The sequence below is a fragment of the Oncorhynchus clarkii genome, chromosome 6, assembly GCF_045791955.1.
Source record: "Oncorhynchus clarkii lewisi isolate Uvic-CL-2024 chromosome 6, UVic_Ocla_1.0, whole genome shotgun sequence".
Lineage (NCBI taxonomy): Eukaryota > Metazoa > Chordata > Actinopteri > Salmoniformes > Salmonidae > Oncorhynchus > Oncorhynchus clarkii.
Genome location: NC_092152.1, coordinates 51,633,872 through 51,659,174, shown reverse-complemented (window position 1 = coordinate 51,659,174; position 25,303 = coordinate 51,633,872). Strand labels below are relative to the sequence as shown.

The following is a 25,303-nucleotide window of genomic DNA, read 5'->3' as shown; positions in this document are numbered from 1 at the left end:
TCGTAAAAAACGTCACCGTATCTTGGAGCCACTGTTTAATATCCGTCTGCGGGAGGATGATTCGAAGAGTGAATGTTATGATATCCAAAAAACCGTGTCGTTTTTTGTTTTCTTTCAGCCCTCAATTCTAGTCCATTGCTTTGAAATACGCATGAGTTTCATAACAACAAAAGTTAATGTTTTGCATAAATTTAGACAGAATAATTGTGGGGATAACTTTTTTTATGTGACATGATGCAGCCCTATCAAAATACAATCGGAATAATGGATCTCATTGCACAAAGACTGATGGGTCCGTCAATCAGGCGTCACATTAGCCTTCTAGCCTGACAATGCGAAGCCTAAGGCAAATACGTACATTTTAGGCCATTGGTGGAATAGTGATTTTTGCTTGCTTTGTTTTTGAATGACCAAAAAATAGCCTATTATAGGCTATTGCAGACTTTTTTTTCTGCATCACTCGCATTGTTTACAGTCTGTCAATGTTTTTGTTGTCGGTTTACACATTGCCGCTAGCCTATACTTGAGCGAAGATTACATCCTTGGCACGGACCTACTCATCCTCGGCATAGGTTTAATTTAACGAGAGTATGCACGTCTTCAATTTGCCTTCAATTCCAGACAGCCGCTATTTAAAACAGCAGAAGCGTATACCTTTTACACGTGCAATCAGCCGCATACCGATCATATGACTGTGGATGTCTGAATGATGGACATGTTTAGAATGTATCATATTTTACCATCTACAGAACATCATGTATGTATATTTATTAGGATCCCCATTACCCGCTGTCAAGGCGGCAGCTATTCTTCCTGGGGTCCAAACAGGATTAAAACAAGTAGGCCTACATCACGACGAAACATAACAGCCTACATCCTAAAAAAAAATAAAAAAAAATATCATAATGCAAGACATTTATTACATTATTACTCTATTATTACAAATGTACAATACACCAATATTACAATGTGTGTGTGTCACAGCCCACGTTGTGCCATGAGGTGTTGTTTTATCTTTTTTTGTTAAAATCTGATTTTACTGCTTGCTTGAGTTACTTGATGTGGAAGAGTTCCATTTTGTCATGGCTCTATGTAGTTCTGTGTGTTTCCCAGAGTCTGTTATGGACTTGGTGACTGTGAAGAGACCATGTCTTGTGGGTCATGTATGGGTGTCTTAACTGTGTGTTAAGTGTTCAACATGTCAATACCACTCACAAAGTCAAGCAGTGATGCAGTCAATCTCTCCTCTACTTTGAGCCAGGAGAGATTTACATGCATGTCATTGATGCTCTTCGTGTTCATTTAAGGGGCAGCCATGCTGCTCTGTTCTGGAACAACTGTTGTTTGCCTTTCTTTGTGGCAGTATGACTGGGCAGTAGTCCAGGTCTGATAAAACTAGGGCCTGTAGGACTTTTTGTTGTTGATTGTGATGTCAAGAAAGCAGAGCAGTGCTTTATCACTGCCAGACCTCCCCCATCTTAGCTACCTTTTCATCAATATGTTTTGACCATGTCAGTTTAAAATACAAGGTTACACCAAGCAGTTTAGTATTAACTTGCTCAATTGCCACATTATTCATTACAATATTTAGTTGAGGTTTTGGGTAGAGCTGTCCCCGACTACAAACAATCTTTGTAGACTGCGAGTCGTCTTTCCTTTCAACCAATTGATTGGTCGAAATGTTCAAAGCTGTATTTTAACATATAGCCACACCCTATGTGGAAATAGGCTGCACCAGGGGGAGTGCCAGTTTGTCTTACCATTTCTACTGATTTGCGGTTTAATTATTATTTTCTTTGCACATTTTCATGGATCATTTTAATTTATAATAGTCTTTCTCAAAAATCATTATCATGTGGTTAATCTAAACTCTATCTAAATCTACATGAAAATGATACAAAAATATTGCCATTGCCAGCTATGTAAAAATTGCAGCCTGAACATATCTTGATAAGAATACATATCTGATAAATCACATTGGCTATGCATGGCCTGTCTGCAACAAACTTGAAACATTGTATAAACTATCAACCGTGTCCGGTCCGACGACGCTAGCAAACTTGCCACGTTGTATGAAATGTTCTGGGCCCTCAGAGTTGTCCCACGCCAGTGAGCTCGGGACAGACAAAGCTGAAGGTTATTTTGCAAGGGATAAGAAGTAATCGGGTATTTTATGACGTTTCCATCGGATCAGAGCATTACATTTTTCCCTTTCATGACGAGTGGCTATCGAAAGGGAAAGAGTTGAACATATTTTTAAAACACATTGAGGAACTATCGTCCTTCTCAATGGATTCTAAGAACAAACTTTAATTACTTGCTGTTTTGAGGTAAAAAAATATATATTCTTAGAAGGTCCATAACTCATTAGTTGTGGTGAGTTAAGAAAATTTGAAATACTATTAGACATCCCCAAATGGGCACATTTATAGGCCTACATTTGCACGCAGGCCAGATAGCCTAGGCCTACTTCTATATGCGGAATCAAGTGCACATCCTTACTCAACATTGATGGGAGCGCTCCAAACAAAAAGCAATGAATAAATTGACAACTCGTAAATGGAATGAAATTAAAGCAAAACTTGTTTCTCACAAGTGTAGCATAGGTTGGGAGCTCTGCAAACAATGTGTCCACTCAAATAATGACAACGGTAAATGACTAACAATGTATTGAATGCATTAACAGGAATTACCATAACCAAACAAACATTGTAGATTACAAATTATGGGAATTAATGGTAAGTGTAGGCTACTACTGGTGATACAGTATATGGAATGGGAAATTGATAGACAGTAACAATCTAACAATTCACACAATTAAGTTATGAAACAATGAATGTAAACAAAATGGCGGGAGCGAGAGCATTCTGTAGAGAGAAGTGCCTTGTGCATCTTGGCCGCACTCCCCTTCTTCTTGAACCATAGCATCCCCACGGCCTCCACAATGGATTAGTCCACTGAGACAGGTGCAAATCAGATGGGGGTCAGCCCTAGGTTTAGGGTTTAACTAATGTTTATCCCAAATACAATTATTTTAGTTTTGGATATACACTACATCACCATGTGGACACCTGCTTCTCATTCCAAAATCATGGAAATTAATATAGAGTTGGTACCCCTTTTGCTACTACAACATCCTGCACTCTTCTGGGAATGCTTTCCACGAGATGTTGGAACATTGCTGGGGACTTGCTTTCATTCAGCCACAAGCATTAGAGGTCGGGCACTGATGTTGAAAAACAGACCCAGACCATTATTCCTCCTCCACTAAATTTTACAGTTGGCACTATGCATTGGGGCAGATGGTGAAGCGTGATTCATCAATCCAGAGAACTTGTTAACTCTGCTCCAGAGTCCAATGGCGTTGAGCTTTACACCACTCTAGCCCACGCTTGGCATTGCCCACAGTGATTTTAGGCTTGTGTGCTGCTCGGCAAAGGAAACCCAATTCATTAAGCTCCCGATGAACAGTTCTTGTGCTGACGTTGCTTCCAGAGGCAGTTTGGAACTCTGTAGTGAGTGTTGCAGGCGATTTTTACATGCTACGCGCTTCAGCATTCAGCGGTCCGTTCTATGAGTTTGTGTGGCATACCACTTCGCAGCTGAGCCATTGTTGCTACTAGACTTTTCCTCTTCACATTAACATCACTTACAGTTGACCGGGGCAGCTCTAGCAGGGCAGAAATGTTATGAACTGACTTGTTGTAAAGGTGGCATCCTATGACATTGCCATGTTGAAAGTCACTGAGCTCTTCAGTAAGGTCATTCTACTGACAATGTTTTTCTAAGGAGTATGCATGGCGGTGTGCTCAATTTTATAATCCTGTCAGCAATGGGTGAGGCTGAAATAGCAGCTGAAATAGAGTCCACTATTTTGAGGGGGTGTCCACATACCTTTGTATGTGTATATATAGTGTATTTTGGACTAGCATAGGCTATTACTTGCCATCCATTCTAAAACTAACTTCAGCTCTTTGTTAAGTGTTGCAGTGATTTCACTTGCTGTGGTAGCTGGCGTGTATAATGCTGAGTCATCACCGTACATACTGTAGACACATTGGCTTTACTCAGTGCTAGTGGTAAGTATTTATTAAAAATAGAGAAAAGTAAGGGGCCATGACAGTTACCATGAGGTATGCCAGACTCTACCTGGTTTATGTTAGAGAGGATTCCATTAAAGATAGATATGTAACTCTCGATCCACGACATAGCAGAGAATGTAAAGCCATAACACACGTTTTTCCAGCAGCAGACTATTATTGATAATGTCAAAAGCTGTACTGAAATCTTAACATAACAGCGTCCACAATCTTTTCATTATCAATTTCTTTCAGCCAATCATCGGTCATTTGTGTTAGTGCCGTAGATGTTGAATGCCCTTCCCTATAAGAGTGCTGAAAGTCAGTTGTTAATTTGTTTACTGTGAAAAAGCATTGTCTCTGGTCAAACACAATTTTTTGTTTTGTTTAGCAGGCTGCTTGGTCGGTAGCAGGCTGCTTGGTCGGCTGTTTAAACCAGTAAAGGTTGCTTTGCTTTTCTTTGGTAACGGAATCACTTTTGCTTTCGGGCATTTCCATCAAGAAGTAACTTTGAGCACCAACATATGAAATTCATGTCTCTCATTCACATTCACTTGTAAATGTCAACTCACCAAAAATTTAATTTGGTAACCTATATATATATATATATGCCTATATATGTATAACTTTATGAGCTGGATTGTCTGTCTTTGCAATTTGTTTATTTTAGTTTCGCACATTAGCATATTTAGCTAGCAGCCTCTATGGAAATTTGCTATTAATTGTGCTAATTTTGTAAGCATTCTGGTAGACTCCCAATCCCAGGTTGACGATATGAAAATCTAAATACCACCCAGCCCTAATTCTGTTACCGAATTAGTAATGTAATTACAAAAAAAGTATTACTGCAACTGACTTGGCAACACTGTGAAGTCATAATAGTCACAAACCACAGTTGGGTCACCTGCTTCCACTGGCATACTGTTTTTTAAATTATTTTTATTTTACTAGGCAAGTCAGTTAAGAACAAATTCTTATTTTCAATGATGGCCTAGGAACAGTTTGTTAACTGCCTTGTTCAGGGGCAGAACGACAGATTTTTACCTTGTCAGCTCGGGATTTGATCTTGCAACCTTTCATTTACTAGTCCAACGGCTCTAACCACTAGGCTACCTGCTGCTCATAACTGTGGTTAAACCAAGAGTGTTAAAAGTTATTTTGGACCGCCCATCCATTTCTCTCTGCTTCTCTCTCAAGTTAATGGAGCTCTAGCTCTTACTGACAGCTACCCATGAGCCCCCTCTCTTTCCATTTACTGTAACCAGCATCCTCACCCACTGAGCACCGATCGACATCGGACGTCCATGGAAGTAGTTGAAATTTGGTCAGTCCACCCTAGCTTTGATGTTAAAGGTACGATGTAGCCGTTTGTGTCAATATCAAATTTATGTGTAACAATTAATTATCTTACTGTGATTGTTTTAAATTAAAATGGTCAAAAATAAACAAAGCAAAGATCCATTTCTCAAGCAATAATTTTGCCTAGGACTGTCTGGGACTGGTCAGAGTGAGGGGCCCAATTGGACGAGCCTAATGGGAGGGATATGGAACCTGAAAACTAGCTGTTATTGGCAGAGCGGTTTAGCTATTTATTATTGGCCTATTTACTTACACCGCCTGGTTATTGTCTCCAGGCATGCCAAAACTTCATCCCACAAAAAAGTATTTTCAAACAGCTCTTGCACTAAAAGGGCATTATCATAATTTTCACAATTTCACAGTATTATTCTAATTATATAGCGTGGAAATATATATAAAACTCAGGAAAATTACATTTTTAACATCCACAGACAGACCGTACTAGACCAAATCTGAACCTATCTTAGACATTTAGTACCAGTCAAGTTTGGACACACCTACTCATTCAAGGGTTTGTCTTCATTTTTACTCAAAACTATGAAGTAACACACTTGGAGTCATGTAGTAACCAAAAACGTGTATTTTAGATTCTTCAAAGTAGGCACCCTTTTGCCTTGGTGACAGCTTTGCACACTCTTGGCATTATCAAATCAAATATTATTGGTCACATACACATGGTTAGAAAATGTTTTTGCGAGTGTAGTGAAATGCTTGTGCTTCTAGTTCTGACAGTGCAGCAATATCTAGTAAGTAATATCTAACAATTCCACAACAAATACCGAATATACACAAATCTAAGTAAAGGAATGGGATAAGAATACATAAATAAATGGATGCGCAATGTCACAGCGGCATAGGCTAAGATGCAATAGATGCAAAAGATGCAATCCTCCAGGATTCTGCAATAAAACAATATATATATTTTTTAAATGGTGATTTCTGTAGCCAAAAATGATTGATTTTTCAGCAGCTTTTCTGAAATTCTGCGATTCCCCCCCCCCACATTTTAATTTCATATAACCCAATAAAAAGTATTATGCTCAGTTTTAGGATGATTTTAAGCAGAATACATAATACAAAAACAATTAGAAGCATTTAAAGTGCTACATTCTGTTTATTTTCCTGAACAAGCAGATATTTCTCTGAACAAAAAAGGGGTGGAAGCTAGCTCAAAGATCCATCATAAAAAAATGCATGCCCCCTTAATCTGTAGGTACTAGAACATATTAAACTAAGACAGAAGAAACACCTGGGGTCCAATCTGCAATTAAGACATGTTATATCTCAAGTTAATCTTCCATGAAAACAATTGGAGAAAAAGTACTCTTTTGGGCTGTTTCTTTTTTTGAACAAACACAGCACTTTTTCTGAACATAACGAGAGGTGGGGGGTGACCAAGGGCCTAGCTCATCTAGGCCTATATCTCAATGTAATCATCCATTTCATCCTCCCTATCCTCCTCCATATCAATTGCTCCACTGCAGAGTCATTGGTTGTGGTACATTAAGTTTTAAAGAGTTTAAAACAGCAAAGCTGACCAATTGCACTCAGTGCTTTGAGCAGCGCTCTCCATAGACAGACTGAGGAAAGCAGAGTGCCGGCCACCCTACTAAAGCCAAGGTTAGCGGAGTAAAAGTTTGAGTGGAACGCTGCTTGCCAGTCTTCCCTGCTACCTCTTCAGTCATGGTGATCTGCTGTGTGTACTGTTCTGACATTCTCATATGCTTTGCTGTTTCGAAGTGACTGATTGTCGACTTTCTCTTGTGTTCCAGCACAACGTTGCACAGAGTGCAAAACAATTTCCCCCCACTTTCATGTAAAACATTTGGAAATTGTTTTGCACGTTTAGCTATGATTTTTGTTGGCAAATGATTTCTGTTATCAGCCATCAACAATCAGCCATCATCTTCGCACGTGAATACGCTGACAGGCCAGGGGGAAAAAACTTTTGACGTGTGATTGGATTGGGCCATTTTCCACAGTATCAGTGCAGTAATTGGTCAACATTATGAACCTGCTTTTGATTGGACCCTTTTATGCGCTAAAAGTGCGGGGATTGGTCAAAATTGCGAGCTCTCGCATAATATGCGCTGATTGGTTGATTATGCATTGAATTATGTGATCGTGGAATCCTGGAGGGACTGCATAGATAGGATAGAATACAGTATATACATGAGATGAGTAATGCAAGATATGTAAACATTATTGAAGTGACTAGTGTTCCATTTATTAAAGTGGCCAATGATTTCAAGTCTGTATGTAGGCAGCCTCTCTGTGCTAGTGATGTCTGTTGGCCTTGTGATGGAAGCTGTTGATGCATCTGTACTGACCTTGTCTTCTGCATGGTAGCAGGTTGAACAGGCAGTGGCTCGGGTGGTTGTTGTTCTTGATGATATTTTTGGCCTTCCTGTGACATCGGGTGCTGTAGGTGTCCTGGATGGCAGGTAGTTTGCCCCCAGTGATGTGTTAGGTTCCAAAGGACTAGAATTGAGGCGGCCCTCTCTGTCGGCGCCATTTTCATGCTCAATCAGCTTAATCTGGAATGCTTTTCCAACTGTCTTGAAGGAGTTCCCACACATATATTGAGCTGCAAAATCTCGACCCCTACAAATCAGCCGGGCTAGACAATCTGGACCCTTTCTTTCTAAAATGATCTGCTGAAATTGTTGCAACCCCTAGAGATTCCCAAAGATAGGAAAGCAGCTGCGGTCACCCCCCTCTTCAAAGGGGGGGACACTCTTGACCCAAACTGTTACAGAGCTATATCTATCCTACCCTGCCTTTCTAAGGTCTTCGAAAGCCAAGTCAACAAACAGATTACCGACCATTTCGAATCCCACCGCTCCGCTATGCAATCTGGTTTCAGAGCTGGTCATGGGTGCACCTCAGCCACGCTCAAGGTCCTAAACGATATCTTAACCGCCATCAATAAGAAACAATACTGTGCAGCTGTATTCATTGGCCTGGCCAAGGCTTTCGATTCTGTCAATCACCACATTCTCATCGGCAGACTCGATAGCCTTGGTTACTCAAATGGTTGCCTTGCCTAGTCCACCAACTACTTCTCTGATAGAGTTCAGTGTGTCAAATTGGAGGGCCTGTTGTCCGGTCCTCTGGCATTCTCTATGGGGGTGCCACAGGGTTCAATTCTTGGGCTGACTCTCTTCTCTGTATACATTAATGATGTTGCTCTTGCTGCTGGTGAGTCTCTGATCCACCTCTACGCAGACGACACCATTCTGTATACTTCTGGCTAATCTTTGGACACTGTGTTAACAACCCTCCAGACGAGCTTCAATGCCAAACAACTCTCCTTCCGTGGCCTCCAACTGCTCTTAAATACAACTACAAATATATGCATGCTCTTCAACCGATCGCTGCCTGCACCTGCCCACCCATCCAATATCACTACTCTGGACGGTTCTGACTTAGAATATGTGGACAACTACAAATACCTAGGTGTCTGGTTAGACTGTAAACTCTCCTTCCAGACTCATATTAAGTATCTCCAATCCAAAATTAAATCTAGAATCGGCTTCCTATTTCACAACAAAGCATCCTTCACTCATGCTGCCAAACATACCCTCGTAAAACTTACCATCCTACTGATCTTCGACTTCGGCGATGTCATTTGCAAAATAGCCTTCAATACCCTACTCAATAAATTGGATCCAGTCTATCACACTGCCATCCGTTTTGTCACCAAAGCCCATATACTACCCACCACTGCGACCTGTACGCTCTCGTTGGTTGGCCCTCGCTTCATACTCGTCACCAAACCCACTGGCTCCAGGTCATCTACAAGACCCTGCTAGGTAAAGTCCCCCCTTATCTCAGCTCGCTGGTCACCATAGCAGCACCTACCTGTAGCACACGCTCCAGCAGGTACATCTCTCTGGTCACCTTCAAAACCAATTCTTCCTTTGGCCGCCTCTCCTTCTAGTTCTCTGCTGCCAATGACTGGAACGAACTACAAAAATCTCTGAAACTGGAAACAATTATCTCCCTCACTAGCTTTAAGCACCAGCTGTCAGAGCAGCTCACAGATTACTGCACCTGTACATAGCCCATCTATAATTTAGCCCAAACAACTACCTCTTCCGCTACTGTATTTATTTATTTATTTTGCTCCTTTGCACCCCATTATTTCTTTCTCTACTTTGCACGTTCTTCCACTGCAAATCTACCATTCCAGTGTTTTACTTGCTATATTGTATTTACTTCGCCACCATTACTTCGCCACGGTTGCATTAAGGAGAAGTGTATCTGTAATTCCGTGCATAATACTTGTATTTTCATCAACATTTTATGAGCATTTCTGTAAATTGATGTGGCTCTCTGCAAAATCACTGGATGTTTTGGAACTACTGAATGTAACGCGCCAATGTAAACTCAGATTTTTGGATATAAATATGAACTTTACCGAACAAAACATACATGTATTGTCTAACATGAAGTCCTTTGAGTGTCATCTGATGAAGATCATCAAAGGTTAGTGATTAATTTTATCTATATTTCTGCTTTTTGTGGAAAATGGCTGAATGCTTTCTGTGACTAGTTGCTGACCTAACATAATGAATGATACGTTGTGCTTTCGCCGAAAAGCATTTTTGAAATCGGACACTGTGGTTGGGTTAACGAGAAGTTTATCTTTAAAATGGAGTAAAATACTTCTATGTTTGAGGAATTTTAATTATGGTATTTCTGTTGTTTTGAATTTGGCGCCCTGCAGTTTCACTGGCTTGCGTCACTGGCTAGCGTCCCACGTACCCTAGAGAGGTTAAATAAAGGTGAAATAAAAAAAATTATACAAAATATGCTGAGCATTGTTTTGCTGCTTTTCCTTCGCTCAACTCATCCCAAACCATCTCAATTAGTTTGAGGTTGGGTGATGGTGGAGGCCAGGTCATCTGATGCAGCACTCAATCTCTCTCCTTGGTCAATTAGCCCTTACACAGCCTGGAGGTGTGTTTTGGGTCAATGTCCTTTTGAGAAAGAAATGATAGACCCGCTAAGCGCAAACCAGATGGGATGGCGTATCGCTGCAGAGCGCTGTGGTAGCCATGCTGGTTAAGTGTACCTGTGGCGGTCCTCATGAGACCCAGTTTCATCATAGCACTTGATATTTCTTGAAATTGTATGCATTGACTGACCTTCATGTCTTAAAGTAATGGACTGTCATTTCTCTTTGCTTGTTTGAGCTGTTCTTGCCATAATATGGACTTGGTCTTTTACCAAATAGGGCTAGCTTCTGTATACCACCCTTACCTTGTCACAACACAACTGATTGGTTTAAAGACATTAAGCAATTCCACAAATTAACTTTTAACAAAGCACGCCTGTTAATTGAAATGGATTCCAGGTGACTACCTCATGAAGCTGGTTAAGAGAATGCCAATGCCAAAAGTGTGCAAAGCTGTCATCAAGGCAAAGGGTGGCTACTTTGAAGAATCTAAAATATTGAAATACGTTTTGATTTGTTTAACACGTTTTTGGTTACTACATGATTCCATATGTGTTATTTCATAGTTTTGACGTCTTCACTATTATTATACAATGTAGAAAATAGTAAAAATAAAGAAACCCTTGAATGATTAAGTGTGTCCAATCTTTTGAATGGTACTGTATGTTTCACACGTTAGTACAGGATAGGACAATTGAGTGAGTAGAGCACAGTGGATTGTACAGTAGATTGTACTGTACTATACTCTACTGAACCCTACTTTACTATTCTGCACTGTACTCTACACTGCTCTGTTGTGCTGTATTGTACTGGGGCAAAAAAACATTGTGAGGGCAAAAACTACTGTGCTCTGGTCTGCTGCGCTGTGATGTCCAAACTTGTCCAAACTTGTAAAACATGAGGAGAATGACATTCATATCCATAATTATGCATTTCTGTGTAGTACAGATCAGGGACCCATCATGTAATTCAGTTATCAAGTGTAAATCCACTTCACTTACTATAGTTAAATAACCAAAATATATTTTTTCAAACTCAAGGTACCATGTCATAGCTGACACCCCATTGTTTCTGCAGACATCTTTGAATCTTAATTCTGAGCACTCGTATTTTCCATCTCTATTTTCAAAGCCTACAGCAGTGTTTCCCAAACTCTGTCCTCTGGACCCCAAGGGGTGCAAAATATATATTTTTTTCCCAAAGCACAACACAGCTGATTCAAATAATCAACTAATGATCAAGTTTTGATAATTTGTTAAAAAATATTTTTCTTTCATAATTTGGTCGGTAACACATGAATGTGAAGGTTCAGAGTTTGTTCGCATGTCATGCATAAATTTGCTAATCTTGCCAATGGAAAAAAGTAATTAAAGTAGTTGGCAATATCAGAGGGTTTTGTGATGAATGAGCCATCAGCCTCAATGGCTGGAGCTTAGTTTGCTTTTTTTTAAAACAACTTTCATTTAAGGTGCTCAAGTTTTACTATCATTCTTCATATCATTTTTCTTTGTTTCATAGTACAGTTTCTTTTTTTTTGTTCCCTTTAGTCACATGATTTCTCAGTATGCCAATCGGCTGTCCAGCCAGACTTATTTGCCATTCCTTTGCCTCGCCCCTTTCAACCATACCATTTTTTAATTATTCATCAATCCACAGGGATTTAGCAGTTTTTAGAGTAATTTTCTTAATGGGTGCATACTCATTAGTACCTGGAAGAAGCGTCAAGTTGCTCTTCATTATACACAACAGACCAGTAAATATTCTTTCAACCTTCATTCACTACAGAACCTCTTGTATGATATCTTATACACTATTTTAGGCCCAGTCTTTGGAACTGGTTTTCCAAGATATGGCTACTATATTATGATCACTACATCCAATGGGCGTGTATACTGCTTCAGAGGAGTTTTCTGAAGCATTAGTTAAGATGTGATCAAAACATGTGGCGATCCGTTTCGGGACAGTTGTAAATCATGCAGCACCTTGTGTCACGATCACAGATTTTAGAGAAACGACATATGTGTCTTATATCGGCTGAAGCTTATATTCTTGTAAATATAACTGCACTGCCCAATTTACAGTAGCTATTACTGCGAAGAAATGCATGCTATTGTTTGAGGAGAGCTCCTACAACAACACTTTTTTTCAGCCTGATAGGTTTGATAAATTCACCTCTGAAGGTGAAATGTGTATTTACATATTGAAACCTTCCTCTACTTCAGCATCCAAAGGTTCCTAGATATAACATGAAGTGTTGTTTTGTTAGATAAAATACATTTTCATATCCTAAAAAGTAGAGGTTGACCGATTAATCGGAATGGCTGATTTAATTAGGGCCTATTTCAAGTATTCACAACAATCGGTAATCAGCATTTTTGGACACCGATTATGGCCGATTACATTGCACTCCACGAGGAGACTGCATGGCAAGTTGACAACCTGCTATGCGAGTGCAGCAAGGAGCCAAGGTAAGGTGCTAGCTAGCATTAAACTTATCTTATAAAAAAACAATCAATCTTAACATAATCACAAGTTAACTACACATTGTTGATGATATTACTAGTTTATCTAGCTTGTCCTGCGTTGCATATAATCAATGCGGCGCCTGTTAATTCATGATCGAATCACAGCCTACCTCGTCAAACGGGTGATTTAACAAGCGCATTCGCGAAAAAAGCACTGTCGTTGCACCAATGTGTACCTAACCATAAACATCAATGTCTTTCTTAAAATCAATACACAAGTATACTTTTTTAAACCTGCATATTTAGTTAATATTGCCTGCTAACATGAATTTTTATCTAGGGAAATTGTGTCACTTGCGTTCTGTGCAAGCAGAGTCAGGGTATATGCAGCAGTTTGGGCTGCCTGACTTGTTGCGAACTGTGTGAAGACCATTTCTTCCTAACAAAGACCGTAATTAATTTGCCAGAATTTTACATAATTATGACATAACATTGAGGGTTGTGCAATGTAACATCAATATTTAGACTTAGGGATGCCACCCGTTAGATAAAATATGGAACGGTTCTGTATTTCACTGGAAGAATAAACGTTTTGTTTTCAAAATGATAGTTTCCGGATTTGACCATATTAATTACCTAAGGGTTGTATTTCTGTGTGTTATTATATTATAATTAAGTCTATGATTTGATAGAGCAGTCTGACTGAGCGGTGGTCGGCAGCAGCAGGCTCGTAAGCATTAATTCAAACAGCACTGTCCTGCATTTGCCAGCAGCTCTTAGCTTTGCTTCAAGCATTGCTCTGTTTATGACTTCAAGCCTATCAACTCCCGAGATTAGGCTGGCAATACATCCAGGGGCGGCAGGGTAAGTACCTTTTCGAACATCCAGTGAACAGGCAGTTAAAGAGGCCGTATATGAAATAGAAATGGTATAGAGAGAAATAATCCTATAATAACTTCAACCTAAAACTTCTTACCTGGGAATATTGAAGACGCATGTTAAAAGGAACCACCAGCTTTCATATGTTCTGAGCAAGGATTTTCAACGTTAGCTTTTTTACATGGCACATATTGCACTTACTTTCTTCTCCAACACTTTGTTTTTGCATTATTTAAACCAAATTGAACATGTTTCATTATTTATTTGAGACTAAATTGATTTTATTGATGTCTTATATTAAGTTAAAATAAGTGTTCATTCAGTATTGTTGTAGTTGTCATTATTACAAATATATAATATATAAAAATAGGCAGATTAATCGGTTTCGGCTTTATTTGGTACTCCAATAATCGGTATCGGCATTGAAATATCATAATCGGTCGACCTCTACTAAAAAGGTCCATATAGCATGCATGTCGATTTTGTATTTCCACTCGTTCAATTTGCAAAGAAAGCAATCTGTGAAAATCTAAAATCTAATTTATTCCTCAGAGATCCTAAAACATAACCAGGCTTTACTATATCATAAGGGGTGTAGTATATCCTATAGGACACCAAATTTGGTCAGAGAGCGACGCCTTCATGGCACACATGACGTGGGCGGTCTTCACTTGATCGACTGTGACTTTGTCAAATAAGCACCAATCGCAGTCAAACATATCTAGCTAGATAGCCAATGAGCTGGGATACAGTTATGAAAACTGGGTGTTTTGCAAATGTTGAACTTATAATATGGCTACGAATACTGGAAAAGCTGAATCAAAGTCCAAGAAAACAGATTTGGTGATATTCTTGCAGAAAAATGTAACGTGAATGTAAATGTCTCCTTCACAATTTGCCTATGTCATGTAGTTTGCTCATACTTCAACTTATCCGTCTGAAACTTTGCACATACAGTGCTGCCATCTTGTGGACACCAGTGGAATTACAACCAGATTGATGGCTAGATGTGGGACCTTTCTGTTGCATTTCAAAGATGGTGGTAGAAAAATAATAACAAAAACGGGTTGTTCTATTGTGTTATATTCTCCAACATTCAATTCACATTTCCACAAAAAAAAGTATTTCCTTTCAAATGGTACCAAGAATATGCATATCCTTGCTTCAGGGCCTGAGCTACAGGCAGTTAGATTTGGGGATGTCATTTTAGGCGACACTATTTTAGGCCCAGCCTCTGGAATTTTGGTTTTCCAAGATATGGCTACTATATTATGATCGCTACATCCGATGGGTGTGGATGCAGATTTCTGCGGCATTAGTAAAGCTGTGATCAATACAATACCGGAGCACCAAGTCTAGGACCAAAAGGCTTCTACCCCCAAGCCATAAGACTGCTGAACAATTAATAAAATGGTCACCGGACTATTTACATTGACCCCCCCGCATTTGTTTTTACATTGCTGCTACTCACTGGTTATTATCTATGCATAGTTACTTTACACCTACCTACATGTACAAATTACCTCGACTAACCTGCGCTTTGACTCGGTACCGGTACCCCTTGTATATAGCCTCGTTGTTATTTTATTGAGTTACTTTTTAATTTATTTTTACTTTAGTTTATTTGGTTAATATTTTCTTAACTCTTGAAATGCACTGTTGGTTAAGGGCTTGTAAGTAAGGATGTCACATTTTGGTCTACACCTGTTTGATTTGATGATATCGTTCCTACGCCGTTTGTAAGTACCCTGGTAGGTAGCAGGCATTGGTTACAGTTTGAAGCCTTTTCTTGGGTGGGCAGCTTTGTAAGACACGGTGTGGGTGAACGGATGATCTCCACATGTGTATATTTGTATATGGAGGAGGTGATATGGTGTGGGGGTGCTTTGCTGGTGACACTTTCTGTGATTTATTTAGAATTCAAGGCACACTTAACCAGCATGGCTACCACAGCATTCTGCAGCTGTATACCATCCCATCAGGTTTTGGCTTAGTGGGACTATCATTTGTTTTTCAACAGGACAATGACCCAAACACACCTCGAGGCTGTGTAAGGGCTATTTGACCAGGAAGGAGAGTGATGTAGTGCTGCATCAGATGACCTAGCCCCACAATCAGCTGACCTCAACCCAATTGAGATGGTTTGGGATGAGTTGAGTGAAGGAAAAGCAGCCAACAAATGATCAACAAATGTGGGAACTGCTTCAAGACTGTAGGAAAAGCATTTCACGTGAGTGTGCAAAGCTGTCATCAAGGCAAAGGGTGGCTATTTGAAGAATATAAAATATACTTGGATTTGTTTGACACTTTTTTTGGTTACTACATGGTTCCATATGTGTTATTTCATAGTTTTAATGCAATTTAGAAAATAGTAAAAATTAATTAAAAGCCTTGAATAAGTAGGCGTTCTAAAACTTTGGACCGGGAGAGTGTTTGTGATATATACACATATAAAATCACCTCCATTAGCATTCCCGTCTCTTCTGTCGACATTATAACCATGTATTGCAACCACTATATTATCAAAGGAATCATCTAAGTAAATTTCAGAGCCAGTATATGAATGTAATCAGTGCAAGTTCATCAATTTCATGAACCTTGTTTCTCAGGCTACTTATGTTAATGTTGGCTATTTTTAGCCATTTTCTGGGTTGCCTTTTTGTTTCTGGGTAACAATTAAGTGCCTTGTGATTGTTAGCATTGTTAGGCTACACCCCCACCCCTGTCAGACCACCAGTAATTGGTTTGGCCAGTGCTTTTTTTCGTCATCCGAGTTTCCACGAACACCTTAGCTTACAACATGTCAGAACAGCCGCCTTGCGGGCTGGAATGTGTGAGGACCTCACCGACATACCGGGAACTCCTTTTTAAAGAAACTCTAGGCTATGGCATCTCTCACTCTCTGTCACTTTCTCTGTCTCTATTTCACACACACACACACACACACACACACACACACACACACACACACACACACACACACACACACACACACACACACAAACAGCTGCCTGCAGTGTATCGTTCTGCTGACATGAATCAATGCATCTGACAAAATGGCAAAAAGTGTGCCTCTACAGCTGTTGCTCATGTTGTGCTCTGATATGCGACCCAGCAGTAATTGTGACAGAATTCTAAATGTCAGCGGCAGACTGGCTCCCAAATGCCAGCCAGATAAGATTTGATATCTAGCTGAAAACAAAGGCCCCTCGGATGAGCCTGATCCTATTTATAGTGAAGTCGGCTGTCCTTAGAGTGAAGTTGTCATTGTCAACTGTGGTCTATTCCATTATCTTTGGGTAGGGAGGTTTCAGGTCATGCTTTGCTTGATTATTGACTATCATAAAACTATGAAATCTACGAGCCCCATATCTTGTAACTCATTTACAGACATTGTGTCTATTGTTGACATATCCATGGCTATAAGTCGGCCTAGTGATTGAATATTATTTTCTTATGTTTCTTAGCATTTAAAAATGTGTGATATCCAATTGGTAGTTAGTCTTGTCCCATCGCTGCAACTCCCATAGGTCTCGGGAGAGGCGAAGATCGAGAGCCATGCATCCTCTGAAACACGACCCTGCCAAGCACTGCTTCTTGACACACTGCTCGCTTAACCCGGAAGCCAGCTGCACCAATGTGTCGGAGGAAACACAAGGCACCCAGCCCGCCACAAGGAGTCGCAGAGCGCGATGGGACAAGGAAATGCTGGCTGGCCAAACCCTCCCCAAACCTGGACGACGCTGGGCCAATTGTGCGCCGCCTCATGGGTCTCCTGGTCACGGCCAGCGGTGACACTGGCTGGGATTGAACCCGGGGCTGTAGTGCTGCCTCAAGCACCTTCAACCACTGCGCCATTTCTTTGTATTTCAGATTTCAGTTAATCACCCCCCCCCCCCCCGCCAGTTTAATATTGTTTGTACTATGTAAATACTTGTACTATCGTTTGTATTATGACTGCATAGTGAATCACAGTGATGTGGTGATGATTCTGATGAATGCCAAAGCTCCATCATGCTAAGCACTTTATTATGGAGAACATATTGAACTAAGTTCAGTATAACCCACACTGTCCTGGGTATGTCTTCGCAAATCAAATTGTTTTGGTTACATACACATATTTAGCAGATGTTATAGCGTGTGTAGCGAAATGCCTGTGTTCCTAACAGTACACACAAATCTAAAAAGTATTAAGTAATATAGAAATATTAGAGTCCGGAGTATAAATATATAGTGCTTTCGGAAAGTATTCAGACCCCTTGACTTTCCAAATTTTGTTAGGTTACAGCCTTATTCTAAAATGTATTAAAACATTTTTCACCTTATCAATCTACACACAATACCCCATAATGACAAAGCAAAAACAGGTTTTTAGATTTTTTTGCAAATGATTTACAAATAAAAATTAGTGAAATATTACATTTACATAAGTATTCAGACCTTTATGCAGCACTTTGTTGAATCACCTTTGCCAGTCCCATTACAGCCTCGAGTATTTTTGGCTATGACGCTACAAGCTGGGCACATCTGTATTTGGGGAGTTTTTCCCATTCTTCTCTGCAGATATTCTCAAGCTCTGTCAGGTTGGATGGGGAGCCGTTGCGGCACAGCAATTTTCAGGTCTTTCCAGAGCTGTTCGATCAGGTTCAATTCCGGGCTCTGGCTGGGCCACTCAAGGACATTCAGAGACTTGTCCCGAAGCCACTGCTGCGTTGTCTTGGCTGTGTGCTTAGGGTCATTGTCCTATTGGAAGGTGACCCTTCGCCCCAGTCTGAGGTCCTGATTTCTCTGGAGCAGGTTTTCATCAAGGATCACTCTGTACTTTGCCCCGTTCATCTTTGCCTCGATCCTGACTAGTCTCCCAGTCCCTGCCGCTAAAAAACATCCCCACATCATGATCCTGCCACCACCATGCTTCACCGTAGGGATGGTGCCGGGTTTCCTAAAGACATGACGATTGGCATTCAGGCCAAAGAGTTCAATCTTGGTTTCATCAAACCAGAGAATTTTGTTTCTCATGGTCTGACATGCTGACCAGACTGGATGTGTTGCGTGCACAGCAATTTTTTTTTACACATACATGTTATTCAATCATGTACCCACACTGCTCGCGTGCGTCAGTGAGCGTCTGCGTGGCCAGGCGATAAAATAGAACTTGGTTCTGTTTGTGACGCGCTGCAAGTCCTGTCTCTCCCATCTCCTCATTGTTTTTTTTGGAGCAAGATGAACTGAGGTCCAAATCAAATCAAACTTTTTGTCACATGCGCCGTGAAATGCTTACTTACAAGCCCTTAACCTCTCTGGGATATTCGGAATGGTAGCGTCCCACTCCGCCAACAGCCAGTGAAAGTGCAGGGCGCCAAATTCAAAACAACAAAAATCTCATAATTAATATTCCTCAAGCATACAAGTATTTTACACCATTTTACAGATAGAATTCTCGTTAATCCAGCCACAGTGTCTGATTTCAAAAAGGCTTTACAGTGAAAACAACACAAACTATTGTTAGGTCACCACCAAGTCACAGAAAAACACAGACATTTTTCCAGCCAAAGAGAGGAGTCACAAAAAGCACAAATAGAGAGAAAATGTATCACTAACCTTTGATGATCTTCATCAGATGACACTCATAGGACTTCATGTTACACAATACATGTATGTTTTGTTCAATAAAGTGCATATTTATATCCAAAATCAAATTTTACATTGGCATGTTATGTTCAGTAGTTCCAAAACATGTAGTGATTTTGCAAAGAGCCACATCAATTTACAGAAATACTCATAATAAACATTGATAAAAGATACAACTATTATACATGGAACTTTAGATACACTTCTCCTTAATGCAACCGCTGTGTCAGATTTCAAAAAAACTTTACGGAAAAAGCATAACATGCAATAATCTGAGTACGGCGCTCAGAGACCAAAACAGCCAAAGAGATATCCGTCATGTTGTGGAGTCAACATTAGTCAGAAATATCATTATAAATATTCACTTACCTTTGATGATCTTCATCAGAATGCACTCCCAGGAATACCAGTTCCACAATAAATGTTAGATTTTTTCGATAAAGTTAATAATTTATGTCCAAATACCTCCTTTTGTTAGGGCGTTTGGTAAACAAATCCAAACGCGTGTGCAAGTCCAGCCGAAAAGTCCAAAAAGTTATATTACAGTTTGTAGAAACATGTCAAACTAAGTATAGAATTAATCTTTAGGATGTTTTTCACATAAATCTTCAATAATGTTCCAACCGGAGAATTCCTTTGTCTGTAGAAAAGCAATGGAATGCAAGCTAACTTTCACATGACCGCGCTTCACGAGCTCGTGGCAATCTGCCAGACATCTGGCTCAATCCCCTCTCATTCGGCCCCACTTCACAGTAGAAGTATCAAACAAGGTTCTAAAGACTGTTGACATCTAGTGGAAGCCTTAGGAGGTGCAAAATGACCCCACAGACACTGTATATCGGAATGGCAATGAGTTGAAAAATTACAAACCTCAGAGTTCCCACTTCCTGGTTGGATTTTTCTCAGGTTTTCGCCTGCCATATGAGTTCTGTTATACTCAGACATCATTCAAGCAGTTTTAGAAACTTCAGAGTGTTAGCAGGCAGTTTACTCTGGGCACCTTATTCATCCAAGCTACTCAATACTGCCCCCCAGTCACCAAGAAGTTAACTAACAGTGCAGTTCAAGAAGAGTTAAGAAAATATTTACAGAATAAACGGAAGAAAAAAATTATAAAAAGTAACATAAAATAACAATGAGGCTATATACAGGGGGTACCGGTACCGAGTCAGTGTGGCGCTCTGGAACAGCTTGCCGTGCGGTAGCAGAGAAAACAGTCTATGACTTTGCCTAGAGCCTCTGACAATTTTATGGGCTTTCCTCTGACACTGCCTAGTATATACAGTTGAAGTCGGAAGTTTACATACACTTAGGTTGGAGTCATTAAAACTAGTTTTCAACCACTACACAAATTTCTTGTTAACAAACTATAGTTTTGCCAAGCCACTTAGGACATCTACATCGTGCATGACACAAGTAATTTTTCCATCAATTGTTTAGAGAGATTATTTCACTTATAATTCACTGTATCACAATTCCAGTGGGTTAGAAGTTTACATACACTAAGTTGACTGTGCCTTTAAACAGCTTGAAAAATTCCTGAAAATTATGTCATGGCTTTAGAAGCTTCTGATAGGCTAATTGACATAATTTGAGTCAATTGGAGGTGTACCTGTGGATGTATTTCAAGACCTACTTTCAAACTCAGTGCCTATTTGCTTGACATCATGGGAAAATCAAAATAAATCAGCCAAGACCTCAGAAAAAAAGTTGTAGACCTCCACAAGTCGGGTTCATCCTTGGGAGCAATTTCCAAACATCTGAAGGTACCACGTTCATCTGTACAAATAATAGTACGCAAGTATAAACACCATGGGACCACGCAGCCATCATACCGCTCAGGAAGGAAACGCATTCTGTCTCCTAGAGATGAATGTACTTGGTGCGAAAAGTGCAACTCAATCCCAGAGCAAAAGCCAAGGACCTTGTGAAGATTCTGGAGGAAAGAGGTACAAAAGTGTCTTTATGCACAGTAAAACGAGTCCTATATCGACATAACCTGAAAGGTCGCTGAGCAATGAAGATGCCACTGCTCCAAAACCGCCATAAAAAAGCCAGACTACGGTTTGCAACTGCACAAAGATCGTACTAATTGGAGAAATGTCCTCTGGTCTGATGAAAAAAAATAGAACTGTTTGGCCATAATGACCATTGTTAGGTTTGGAGGAAAAAGGGGGAGGCTTGCAAGCCGAAGGAAGAACGGGGGTGGCTGCATCATGTTGTGGGGGTGCTTTGCTGCAGGAGGGACTGGTGTACTTCACAAAATAGATGGCATCATGAGGGAGGAAAATTATGTGGATATATTGAAGCAACATCTCAAGACATCAGTTAGGAAGTTAAAGATTGGTCGCAAATGGGTCTTCCAAATGGACAATGACCCCAAGCATACTTCCAAAGTTGTGGCAACATGACTTAAGGACAACAATGTCAAGGTATTGGAGTGGCCATCACAAAGCCCTGACTTCAATCCTATAGAAAATGTTAGGGTAGAACTGAAAAAGTGTGTGCGAGCAAGGAGGCCTACAAACCTGTCTCAGTTACACCAGCTCTGTCAGGAGGAATGGGCCAAAATTCCCCCAACTTATTGTGGGAAGAAAGCTTGCAGAAAGCTTGCAGAAAGCTACCCAAAACGTTTGACCCAAGTCAAACAATTTAAAGGCAAAACTACCAAATACTAATTGAGTGTATGTAAACTTCTTACCCAGTGGGAATGTGATGAAAGAAAAAATAGCTGAAATAAATAATTATCTACTATTATTCTGACATTTCACATTCTTAAAATCAAGTGTTGATCTTAACTGACCTAAGACAGGGAATTTTTACATGGATTAAATGTCAGGAATTGTGAAAAACTGAGTTTAAATGTATTTGGCTAAGGTGTATGTAAACATCTGACTTCAACTGTTTATGAATACTTAGTGTAGAATAGTATATGTACAGAAATAGTTAAATAGGATAGGCCTAGACTAGAATACGGTATATACATATGACGTGTGTAGGGCCGAGGTTAAATAATCTTCTTTCTATGTATCAAGAAGTCCTCAGTCTGGATTGGTCTAATAGTTGGAGGCCAATTGATTTTGATAATATATTTATCGATTAAGCAATTTTTTCTGCCATGTTTTAGTTAGGGATTTGACGATGGAAGGGTCGGAAGAGTGAATGTGATGGGGGAGAGGACTATACATGTTCAGAGGGAGGAAAGGGGGGAGATTGCAAGAGAAGACTGAAGAGAGGAGATGGCAGGAAAGGAATAAGCAAGCGGTTAGAAGAAATTGAGTGAGAGGAGAGCAGTTAAAGAAATGTTAGGCTGCCTGACTGGTTCTGATCAGTCCTCTGGGGTTTGGGGCAGCTGGACCTTTTTTATTATGTCTGCTCCCTTCAACCCCAGTGTCCCGTGTGCGTGTGTCTGATTACTCCCTGGCCTGTAACATATGACAACACCACAACTCAAAGTCATGCAAAGTCTTTGATAACACCCTTGGTAGAATTTCTGGTGTACTGGGTTTGAAAATAGCAGTTAACCCGAAACGGCGTCAGTATGCATGCGAGAGTAGAGAGCGTCAATACACATACACTTCGTAGCGTATGCCAACTTAATTGTCATGAAAATCCATAATAAGAAGTTGTATTTGTTATGTTCACAAGGGTGTGCTCTTTTTGACTCACCTGGTATGTCCTGTTGGAGCCACCGTACTTCCTGTTTCCTGTTATGTTGGCTCACGAACATGAGGAGAGTTGTAGTTAATACACCTAGCTGTTTATAAACAATTTAGCTAGTCTTTCTACATAACAGTATTTTCTCTTGAACGGAGTTCCCCAGCTGTAGGACATGAAATCAACAAAGGTAAGTATAAAGTTAGTGTTCTCAAATATATATTATTGGCACTGGCAGCTAAACATATCAACACTGAACAGACAATTAACTTTACATTTCACAATTCCAGACATAACAATGCACAAACAGTTTATTTTCTGGCAATTTATACTTTCACTTTATTAGCTTTTCTTCGCAGAGATGCAAGAAAAAAATTGCTTTGTAATTTGAAGCGCTTGATGGCCTTGACGCTTGGGTGCATCTGTTTTCTCTCATTCACCTCTGTGCATTCTAATTCTAGCACGTACACGCTCATTCATGCGCGTAAACATTACGCTTTTCCTTTGATTTAAGATTTAGGCTACATTCCATATCGGACTGGGCCCAGTTTCCCAAATGCATCTTAAGGCTAAGTTCATTGCTCACAATGAGGATGACTTCAAAAACAAAGTTGCCAATGTCTTTGCAATTGTGACAATCAAGCGAAGAATGAAAAGATGACTACATTTAAATATATAAATAGCCTACCTACAGTATAGGCCTATATATTGAAATCAATTTCATGATCATTCAATTGAGTTTTATTTGGCTACTGCCTCAATATATTTCATGATGTGTAGCCTAACATGCGCTATGATGTGCCAAATCTTAATTTAGTATATTATTAACTTCTCTATGATAGGGGACAGCATTCGGGAATTTTGGATGAAAAGCATGCCCAAATTAAACTGCCTGCTACTCATCCCCAGAAGATAAGATATGCATAATATTAATAGATTTGGAAAGAAAACACTCTGAAGTTTCTAAAATTGTTTGAATCATGTCTGTGAGTATAACATAACTTATTTAGCAGGCGAAACCCTGAGGACAAAGCATTCAGATCTTTTTTTGGAGGTCACTCTCTTTTCAATGTGTTTTCATTAGGAATCCAGATTTCTAAAGGACCTTCTTGCAGTTCCTACCACTTTCACTGGATGTCAACAGTCTTTAGAAATGGGTTGAGGTTTTTCCTTTGTGTAATGAAGAAGTAACACTGTGCAGAACGAGGCTAGAGGTAAGAGGACTCTTTGTTAGAGGCGCATGACCTGAAAGTTAGCTAGAGTTTGTTTTTCTCCTGTATTGAACACAGATCATCCCGTCTTCAATTTTATTGATTATTTACGTCACAAAATACATAAAGTTGTTACAAAAGTAGTTTGACAAAACATTTCAAAGTTTACAGGTTACTTTTGAGATATTTTGTAGTCATGTTGTAGAGAACTGGTGTTTTTCTGGATCAAACGCGCCAAATAAATGGACATTTTGGATATATATCGTCGGAAGCAGAGGCGTCACAAAAATCAGAAATAGCGATAAAATAAATCACTTTGAAGATCTTCCTCTGTTTGCAATCTCAAGTGTCCCAGCTACACAACAAATGGTCGTTTTCTTCAATAAAGTCCTTCTGTATATCCCAAAAAAAGTCAGTTTAGTTGGTGTGTTTGATTCAGTAATCCACCCGTTCCACTCGTTCAACATGCAGACAAAGGAATCCCAAAAGTTACCAATAAACTTTGTCGAAACAAGTCAAACAATGTTTCTAATCAATCCTCATGTACCCTAATAGGTAAATAAACGATACAATTTAAGACGGAATGTAGTATGTTCAATACCGGAGATAAATAACGAAGTGCGCGCCCTCATCCACGCAAGCCACAAGACTACAGTCCAAACGAGAACCACAACTACTAATTACTTTTTCAAAAAACAAGCCTGAAACCCTTTCTAAAGACTGACATCTAGTGGAAGCCGTAGGAACTGCAATCTGGGAGGAATTCCTTTGAATATCCCAGAGGCAAGCATTTGAAAGGACATCAAAAAAATAAGGTTTTCGCCTGCCATATCAGTTCTGTTATACTCACAGACATTATTTTCAGAGTGTTTTCTATCCAATGCTACCAATTATATGCATATCCTAGCTTCTGGACCTGAGTAACAGGCAGTTTCCTTTGGGCACGTCAGTCATCCGAACTTCCGAATACTGCCCCTTAGACTTTTAAATATTTGTATTTGAAAAATACTCAATTCAATATATTTAAATACTCATGCAGTTGAACCCAGGTCTGTTTGG

The 25,303-nt window shown here is 39.8% G+C and overlaps 1 protein-coding gene across 7 annotated transcripts in view; it reads left to right on the top strand.

Annotated features, from left to right (window-relative positions):
- LOC139411279 (low density lipoprotein receptor-related protein 4) overlaps positions 1-25,303 on the top strand; it is a 221,804-nt gene that overhangs the window by 313 nt on the left and 196,188 nt on the right. The window contains exon 2 of one of the 7 annotated variants that reach the window (XM_071157350.1): positions 15,766-15,975. The exons of the other annotated variants lie outside the window; for them this stretch is intronic. Within the exon in view, the coding sequence (XP_071013451.1) occupies positions 15,936-15,975 (40 nt within the window). The 5' untranslated portion in view covers positions 15,766-15,935. The remainder of the gene's footprint in view (positions 1-15,765; positions 15,976-25,303) is intronic. 7 annotated transcript variants of the gene reach the window in all.